This window comes from Quercus lobata, chromosome 10 (genome assembly GCF_001633185.2).
Source record: "Quercus lobata isolate SW786 chromosome 10, ValleyOak3.0 Primary Assembly, whole genome shotgun sequence".
Taxonomy (NCBI): domain Eukaryota; kingdom Viridiplantae; phylum Streptophyta; class Magnoliopsida; order Fagales; family Fagaceae; genus Quercus; species Quercus lobata.
The window spans coordinates 11,717,089-11,726,342 of NC_044913.1; the positions used below are offsets into that span (position 1 = coordinate 11,717,089).

The following is a 9,254-nucleotide window of genomic DNA, read 5'->3' on the forward strand; positions in this document are numbered from 1 at the left end:
TCAAAATTTGTTTTCTCAACTGTTGATGCGGTATATTGTGATTGAATGCATAATAAATGTGGTACTAGTGATGGGCTATGTGAAAGTGATGTTCCAATTGCAACTTTCGACCTAAGCAAGTTGTAAAAAACAGTTATCCCTAGCATTATTCTTTAGCTAAACTTTAACCATTTGTAAAGCAGATAAAGAGAAGAAGCGATAGTAAGATCTGCATTTCGTAGTAGCTTGGCAGTAAACATTGCCAATTTTAGAAGGCCATAACAAACCCGTACAAAAGGAGCTAGAAATGCTTGCATACGCTGAAGGCAAACAATACATGCTTGCACTTATGTTTCACAAGGGCTTTCTCTCATTATTGATTATAACTCTCATTTTCTCATGAAAATAAGTCCACGTATCTTGCGTTCAAATTCTGTTATAACTACACAATAGCATGGGATCATTATTCGATTCAAGTTGATCCAAAACATTCCATGGGCCACTACTACTAACTGAAAAAGTATACATGTGGGGGTACCTTAAATTAAGTTGAATGAACACTTCGCTCATAACTGTGATCTTCTTGAATCTCACTTGAGTTCAGCACTGAGCTCCCACCATTAATCTCCACACTTGAGTTCAGCACCGAGCTCCCACCATTAACCTCCATCGCACCTCCAGATTCAGATATTTTTGTGATCCTCTGCAACTCATCAGTTGCATCTGAAGGATTTGTGACTGACTGATCATCAACCAACTGTTCTCTCTGAACTGCTGGTTTTGGGCGTCGGATGGCTTCAGCTGCTTCTGGCATTGCAACCGGGGGTGGCTGAGGAGGGACCCACGAACGTTGAACAGGTGGCTCACTGATTCGTTGACCATAAATCCCTGCCTTGAGTTCATCTCCATTTTCAATCTCTGTGATTTTGGCATTTTTCTGTTGCCACCAAGCTGAACTGTCACCATTTAACTGATAGGTTACTCCATTGTCTTGTACCTTGGAATTCAAGCCTTCGTTGCTTACTTGAGATTGAAGTGGTTGGCTTGAGTTGTGGGCCTGACTAAGCTCCCATGGCTACTCAGGAGTATATGAAGTAAAAATCAGTTTCATTCTTTTCAAAAGAGCAAATCAACCATCAATTTTATTTGGTGTGAATGCAAGAAATTCACCATTTTCCTTTTTCACATTTTTCAACAGTGATTAAAGTAACAAATTGAAGAAGGAATTTTTTTTCTCTATTTTATGACTACATTTTTATAAAGCATGCATCTACTCTAGGCCATTTCTAAATTATTTATAGCCATAAGGATTTTTTTTTTCTTCAGTTGGAAAGTACACATGTACATACTATGGACTTTGAACCCAAGACCTCACTCTTAACCCTACTTGTATGGGAGAAGGTGCCATTTGATTTACAGCTCATGGTAGTGATTGTTGGGCTTTTAAGAGGCAACATATTCATAAAAGTGTAACTGAAATAAGAATGTTAAGCTGAATTAGTGAAAATACATGAAAAGATAGGATTCAAAATGAGAAAATTCGCTTAAAGATCGAGGTGCTCACTGCTCCCTATTAATAATAGGGATAAGAGAGAGTCACTTGAGATGTTTGATCATGTTTAGAGGAGAAAGATTAATACTCCAATGAGAAAAAGTGAGTTGATTCAAGTTGAAAGAACAAAAAAAGGTAAAGGAAAACCAAGAATAAAATTAGTAGTAGTAAAAAAATGACATGTCAATTAAGTAGTAAAGAGTATGACTTTGGACAAAACAGAATGACAGAAAAGAATAGATGTGGCTGACATTGACTAATCTATTGAAGATCCATAGTTGATCCCCCCCCCCCCCCAAAAATTTTATTCCTTTTCTTTTCTTTCTCCGGCCCAACTACTAAATAAGTTAAATGATATGAGTGTTTCAGTTTTTCTGATAGTCCACAAAATCTATTTTTGAAAAAGAAACGAACTATCTTAGAAGGAAAAATGCTCAAAAACAAACCTTAGCTCTAGGTGCTAAACGAGGATTTGATGGTTGCTGATTAGGGTTTGGGGGTTGATCATTTATGTCCTGCATATGAATTTAGAATGACCCAGTATTAGCATCAACCTCACTAACAAGCTGATCTCAACATAACATTTACACATAGTTTACTCTGATATTAGGAGGTCTCTCCCCTCTCTGGATCATGGCCATAATCTGCAACACCATGAGCAAGATATTAACATTTCATATCAGTGGACAGTGGCAGTATGTATCTGGCTTTAAAATTAATCAAAAATGAAGAAAATCAGAACACTTTGCAGACGGTAATTGGTTCTGAGTTAGAATAACGAAGATCAACATTCACATAATAGTATGAAGTGCATCATTATAGTCAAGACAAACCCATGGATCTAAATTAAGCATTAACTATGGATAACAGCAAACAGATAGTAAAGCAGATAACAAAATATGTTACAGGCCTGAACATAATTGAAAGATATTCACAAGAATGAAAATTTGATAGTCATTTCAATCTGATAATTATTTCCCTTTTTCTTTGGCTATTATCTTCTTTAATGCTTGTTCTGAAACTTTTGATAACAAATAACAAACTAATATAAGTATATAGTTAGACAAAAAGTAGACAACTACTCAGATATGGACTAAGTCTAACAATGGTCAGAAATCAGAGAATTAAAAGATGGTAGTCATATGCTCTCAGTTGCAATATGTAGTCATTCCCAACCATCTCTACCACCAACTCTGGTAGAGTAATTCCAAAAGATGTAGCACTCTCTCAAAAGATAATCTAACACTTCACAACTAGCTAATTAATTATATAATCTTCCCTATATTTTTAAGTGATTAATATGCATGTCATTTACTCTTACAATTACTAGACATGACCAGTAAAGAGGGACTATACTCAAGCATATAGTCATACATTACGTTGTGTTTCTCATCAATGGAAATATCAAGTTAACTACTTACATCCATATAGGACTTAGGATGAGGTGCAACTGATGGTTCTGCAGATGTGGGAGGTGAGGAAGATCTCACTGTACAGAAAATTTTAGTTATAAAACATTGAAATTTAAACTAATTAAAAGAAACACGAGAGAACTGCCACTTGATCCCTGAAGTGTACCTGAGCGCAAGTCATAGTCTGCCTTGTTGTTTACATACATTTGCTGCAGAACATTTAAATTAATAACAGGTTAAACCTTAGAGAGACCACGTCGATGAGAGTAAGTTCTCTAAAATCTTCTTTAGATAGCATGAAATGTTCTCAAATTATGCCTATGTTCAGCTTACCTTTGAATTCGATATAGCAACTCCATGATCCTCTTGATCAACAAAAGAGGCTCTCCCTTGGGTGTTTGATTGTCCTGATGATTAGGCAGAAAGAAAGGATATTCAATAATAAGAATTGCATATTGCTAGTACTTGGTGAGATGTAATTTGTAGATATATCCTTGAAGATCTAACAAAGAACAATGGTATTGAGAATGTTAAATATTATCCCAATGAGCAAGGGGATTTTCTGGACACAGCTGAACCGCTAACAATGAAGCAAAGAGACTATTTAGCATCTTATCAGAATACCTAAGAAAACCTTTTTTTTTTTTTTTTTTTTGAGAAACAATACCTAAGAAAACCTACGCAACAGCATTGACAGCCAAGAACAATGGCTTGACAGATTGCTCAGCTTGGCTCAGGCACTAAACTAAATATTCATGTGGATCAGCAGTATGAGTGCATACCTTTTTTATAACATGCATTCATTATATATGTGACTCTGTTGCAAGTTGGTCACATATAAGATGCCTCTGACCAATTTTCCAATAAAAAGAAAACAATAACAGGACTTAAAACATCAGTATTTAAGAAAATAAAAAAGTTTTCAAGTATAAAATAAATATTGTCTGTAACATTGTTTCTTAGAAATCTTGTATGTAATTCCAAAAATTTAGAGTTGGCAAATCCCATGACTAAAATCTTAGGACTAATTGTTTGGAATTGTTATAGGAATAGTAATTAAGATGTGAGTCCGGGTTCTATGACGAAGGTTTACATTGGTTTGTGGTTCGCATTGAAGATCATAAAGACTTGAAGCTTGGTAAGTGATCTAGGGACCAAAATCCACACATTAGAGACTATTACTTTTGGTTCCACATCTTGCATATAACATGGTTTAGAATCTCCCTGTCAAATGGCCTCTTTTCCTTGGTAGGAATAGGCACGTAAATTCCTTCCCGAAATTCCAAGCCAAATGGTTATAAAAATTGTCAAATATGTGTATTTTTCTACTTCTTGGAAAACAAAATGGTGCTTCCTTCGTACTTCATTTGAGTAAAAATTCACATTTTTTATCAATCTACCTTCCTTCAAGTAAAACTCCTCTAAACTTTTGATCAACTAAATTGGTTATTTGGTTGATAAGAATCTAGGATTTAGGAAAATCTGGTTTAAAATTAAAAGCCTTGGATCATTCAATCAACTGTTTAACACATTCAATCGACCCAATATGTTTTGAAACTTTTCAAATTTTTTTGGGGAAGAGAGAGGGGAGTTGATTCAAACCAACAACATGGGAGATCAAGGAGGGCATAGGTACCATCAGGCCTTTCTATATATATATATATATATATATATATAAGTAAAAAATTTATTAGAAAAGGAAATAAAAATGATACAAAAATTTATGCGTGCAACTCCTTTCGAAAGAAAACAACTCAAAATAAAAGAGAGACAATAAAATCAACAAAAGGCAAGGAGGGGGTGCCACCTAGAGCATGTATCCAATTATACAATGACCAATATATGCTCTTTAATGACAGGCAGGACTATCACAGACCCAATTATTACTTTTGTACCCAGAATCCACATGACACATAAGGGCAAGGCTCACCACACCTTAGCTCCTCTGTGGCTCTGAAACCGACCTTGCCAACATTCCAACAGTTAAACCACAGATTTAGGCATCACCCAAGCCAGCACAAACAAAGTGAAGAAGAAGGACCATATATCTGTTGCAATAGAGCAATGAAGAAGCAGGTGATCAATGGATTCCCCACTGCCCTTACAAGTTACACATACGACACCAATCAACTATCAAAATGTGTTTCTTATGAAGATTTTCAACTGTTAGAATTTTCCCAAGATCTGCAATCCACACAAAGAATTCCACCTTTCTTGGAACCTTACCCATTCAAATGCTCTTCTGTGGGGGGGGGGGGGGGGGGGGACTGTTTGTAGAACCCTTGAGAGCATTAGAATATGATCTTACCAATAACACTCCTTTTTAGATGGTAACCACAAGGCTCAATCGTGACCAGTCGAAGCAGAAAAATTATCATATAGCACCTCGAAAAAATTATCAACAAATTCCAACTCCCAATCCTGGAAAGGCAGGATGAACTGAGAATTCCAATGACGACCCTCTCCCATTGACACAATTTGCTCTAAATTTCAGGCCAAAGAATCATTAAAAGTGTGTGTGTGTGTGTGTGTGTGCGTGTGTGTATACTTTTAATGATTCCTTGGCCTGAAAGTCTTTTTCTCCTTATAAGGATCTTGTAACACAAAATTTAGAGCAAGCTCAGAGTTTCTATAGGTTAACAATTGAATGATTTTTCTATTTCATAAATCTCTCTAGTTCTTAAGTTAGAAAATCTTTGTAGATTTTTCTGGTGGTTTGTTAAAAAACTTCATTTCATGAGAGAATGACCACATCCACAAATGTTAACTTCTATGAGAGTTGAAGTGTTTAGAGACTATAAGATTTTTAGGGTGTGTTGTGTCTTTCGAGGTCTTCTAGAGAGATTCTGGAATCTCTTATCCACAAATAGATTTCATACCAAAGATTACACATGTTGAAGACAAAACTTGGGGATAAAGTATGTGTCACAATGAAGATTGAAGGAGAGAGTAAGGTGGATAGCTGATTTGACATTAGGGGACTCAGTTTTGAGTTGGTAACTCTTTGTAATAATTGTTTTTATAATGCATATCTTTGGCTGGACGAGGTTCCATGATTTTTCCTAGTTTTGGGTTTTCCACATAAAAATCCTCATGTCTTATGTGTAGTTGTGTTTCCTTTACTTTATTGCTTTAATTATTACATGCATGATTAAACTACAAATTTTTTTTTTGGAAAGATAAACTTGCTTCCACAACACATAGCAAGCAATTCGTATTCACCTAGGTAAAGGGAACTTCTCCATTAGTATTAAAGTGTATCAATGCTAAAGTTTTTGGATGTTTAATGGCTAGACGCCTATATATTAGCAACTTGGAAGCCGTTAATGCACAAACATGGAGTTGTAATAGACTAAGATGCTTTGCAAACAAGTCTAATGAGATGAGCAAGCTCACCCTTAACGAATAAAGAATTTAATATTCAGTGCTAAAGGCAGAAAAATCAAGAAGCAAACTCTTTTTCAGGAATAACAGTTTTGTATATCCTCTTGTTCAGAAAGCAATTTTTCAGTACCTTCCAATTTCCTTATGGCATTAGTCATTGACTTCATTTCTCGTACTTGTACATCCATGAGATTAGTAAATTCTTCAAAACGTCTCCTTTCTGGCCATGTATAGAATAAGGTGAAGTGATCAAAAGAGATATTACTGATCAGCGAACATTCCAAAACAAAACAGAAATGGGTGAAAAAAAAAAAAACCAACAAAGAAAAATAGAAAGAGATCCGAGACAAAATAAGCTAAAAGTCAAGTATAAACCCACCTTCATTCCTTGAATTCAACATTTCTTGACTTGCTTTTGCCACATCAGCTGCTGCAGCTGCAGCTGCTTTTGCAGCAGCAGCTGCCTCCTCTGCTAAACTTGGTTTTGAATCTATTTTCTTGACAAGGTCATCTTCTTCCTCCAATACAACCTTGCGTATCCAAGTCTTCAATCTTGGAACAATAGATTTCTAGAAGAGGGAATGTGTTATCAATTAATGTGAGCAAGCTTGAGATATCAAGTAGTATAAGCTGCTGCATACAGCCAGCCAGCCAGCCATAAGTGAAGCTTGGTGAGAGAACCATACAAATGCAAAAACATCTGAATTATGGATTGCGTGGTTTCAGAAGGGTCAATCATTGGTACCTTAATTAGCACAGCTGTTCCAGCACCTGAAACTGCCAGTAGTCCTATAGCAAAAACAGCATGAGACCAGTGGAATCGAGACCGCATTGAGGAAATGGTACCGGGGGGAGCAGCTGCTGCAGGCTGCAGAGTTTGTACCACGGCCTGTGGCTGACTGTTTGATGATGTCTTCGCCTGCGCATCTGTTAGCATTTTGATAAATTACATACGGACATTAGTTATAAAGAACAAGCTACTAAACTCTGGTTAAACCCAAATCTGCATTAATATTTATCCATACCTTGATTAACATTGGTTGCACTTGGTGGCGGGTCCTGTAAATTCAAAACAACGTGGGGCACCAAAAAAATTACAGAAATGGCTGTAGCTAACAACAAATCAATATATCATGATAAAAGAACCAACTTACAGGTACACGTCTAAATGCTTCGTCTATCTCCTCCTTTGTGAGGCCCTTCTTTTCAAGAAATGATCTTCTGTAGATGACCGGAGAACCTCTAACTTTGGGGTGTGAGAGAAATTTCACTGCATTTTGCACTTGTTCCTCTCGCATTGGCTCGGAATTGACAAACACTGACGTTGGAGAAGTTTGACTGGGAGCCTCCACCTTAGAATCTTGCTGATCCTGATTTGTTGGTTGTGATGGTTCTGTTGCTGAAGATTTCAGACAAAAACACATTTTTTTCTTTAATCATGAAGTTGCAGCATCTATAATTTGTAAAAATTAAGAACACATACACAATTTTTTTTTTTTTTTTTAATGATAATGAAGGGATCCTTTCTAAACAAGAGCACTTTGCACTCACTCTAGCTAGTAAAACCTATGAGCAACTGACCCAACCCACCAAAACCAGTTTCTAGGCAATCCAGGGGCATTCACCTTAACGGGCTAAGCAGTTTACGCTCATGCCGAGGTGCACATGTGCAAAAACAGTTGCAGTAGAAAGGAGTATTACAAAACACCCTTGTGCTTCTAGTACAAGTGCTCATTAAATTGAAACCAGGAAAATCACCACAAGGCAAAAAAAAAAAAAAAAAAAAAAAAAAAAAAAAAACATAACAGCAAGTTTTCCATCATCAATTCAATTGTATAGACAACAATCCATACATTGTGTCCCATACACCTCCCACGTAAATGCAAATTCCAGGCGCAAAATGCTACTACATACTCAAACAATTTTCTTGACATTTTTTTACAACAGTTAGCATTTTTTTTTTTTTTTTACCAGTTCTCATCTGGGCCCCACCAATAACATCGCTCTATCATCTATCCGCCTCGACAGTTGTGAAATCGAAAATTGTTATAGCTCTAGACTCATTGAATAATTTAAGGATTGACAAAAAAAAAAAAAAAAACCCATTTCTATCATATGATGCCTTTTCGTTTGACACCAACTTTAGCACTTTTAACACACAGAAAATTGTCCTACTTTCTTTCTTTCATAGTTTGAATAAAACCCAGATTACATAAACACACATACACAGATGTTTTATTCATTTTATTTTACGTAGCATATCTTTTTTCTTGTTTTCAATGAGAGTGAGAAACATCAACAAAAAATGGAGAGAGAGAGAGAGAGATCAGACCGGGTGAGGGTGGATTGCCGTCCGTTGGATTGGGAGGAGTCGCCATGATAATCAGCAGTGAATTTTACAGAACGGAAATGAATAAAGGGAAAAATAGAATAGAGAGAGGAAATTGTGGAACTATTATTATATATAAAAAGAGGAGAGAGTGCTTAACAGAAAAGGAGGTAAGGTTCTCAGTCTGAGAGGTGGGTTTTTGCTCATCCCGAGCACTATATTATCATTTTTTTATAAACTTTTTTTTTATAATTATATCATTGATTTTTTTTTTAATAATTTTGATTTATAATATTGACTCTCGATGATATCTCTTTATCATTAAATCGACATAAATTATTATTATTTTTTTTATAAGGCGGGCGAATCTCTTACTGATTGATTGCATAGACTACATTATCTATTTGTCATTTTTGGCTGTGCTAGATTGCTTTTGCATAGACCATATTGCCTTTCACAATTGTTCTCACAATTATTCTAGTGTAGCCTATCAACTACTCTCGGTCCCATTTTTGTTTTTTGTTTTTTATCCTATATTTATAAGCAAATAATAGAGATTTAAATTTTGGACGTTTTCATGAAAAAGACCCGGAAATGT

The 9,254-nt window shown here is 35.8% G+C and overlaps 1 protein-coding gene across 1 annotated transcript; it reads right to left on the reverse strand.

Annotated features, from left to right (window-relative positions):
• Nucleotides 1–263: 263 nt before the first annotated feature.
• LOC115963728 (peroxisomal membrane protein PEX14) lies at nucleotides 264–8,880 on the reverse strand. Its single transcript, XM_031082862.1, has 12 exons — nucleotides 8,660–8,880; nucleotides 7,482–7,726; nucleotides 7,353–7,386; nucleotides 7,073–7,254; nucleotides 6,707–6,896; nucleotides 6,458–6,547; nucleotides 3,277–3,350; nucleotides 3,110–3,152; nucleotides 2,953–3,020; nucleotides 2,131–2,175; nucleotides 1,978–2,046; nucleotides 264–1,054 (listed from the first exon to the last, which is right to left on the reverse strand). The coding sequence occupies exons 1-12, from the start codon at nucleotides 8,703–8,705 to the stop codon at nucleotides 524–526; spliced, it is 1,617 nt and encodes a 538-aa protein (XP_030938722.1). The 5' UTR covers nucleotides 8,706–8,880; the 3' UTR covers nucleotides 264–523.
• Between the last annotated feature and the right edge of the window lie 374 nt (nucleotides 8,881–9,254).

Excerpts from the sequence above, each read along its gene's own strand:
- LOC115963728 (XM_031082862.1), bottom strand. The coding sequence starts at position 8,705 with ATGGCGACTCCTCCCAATCCAACGGACGGCAATCCACCCTCACCCG. Across the intron at positions 7,727-8,659 it reads CGGCAATCCACCCTCACCCG|CAACAGAACCATCACAACCA; the intron begins GTCTGATCTCTC and ends TGAAATCTTCAG. Across the intron at positions 1,055-1,977 it reads GTTTAGCACCTAGAGCTAAG|CCATGGGAGCTTAGTCAGGC; the intron begins GTTTGTTTTTGA and ends ACTCCTGAGTAG.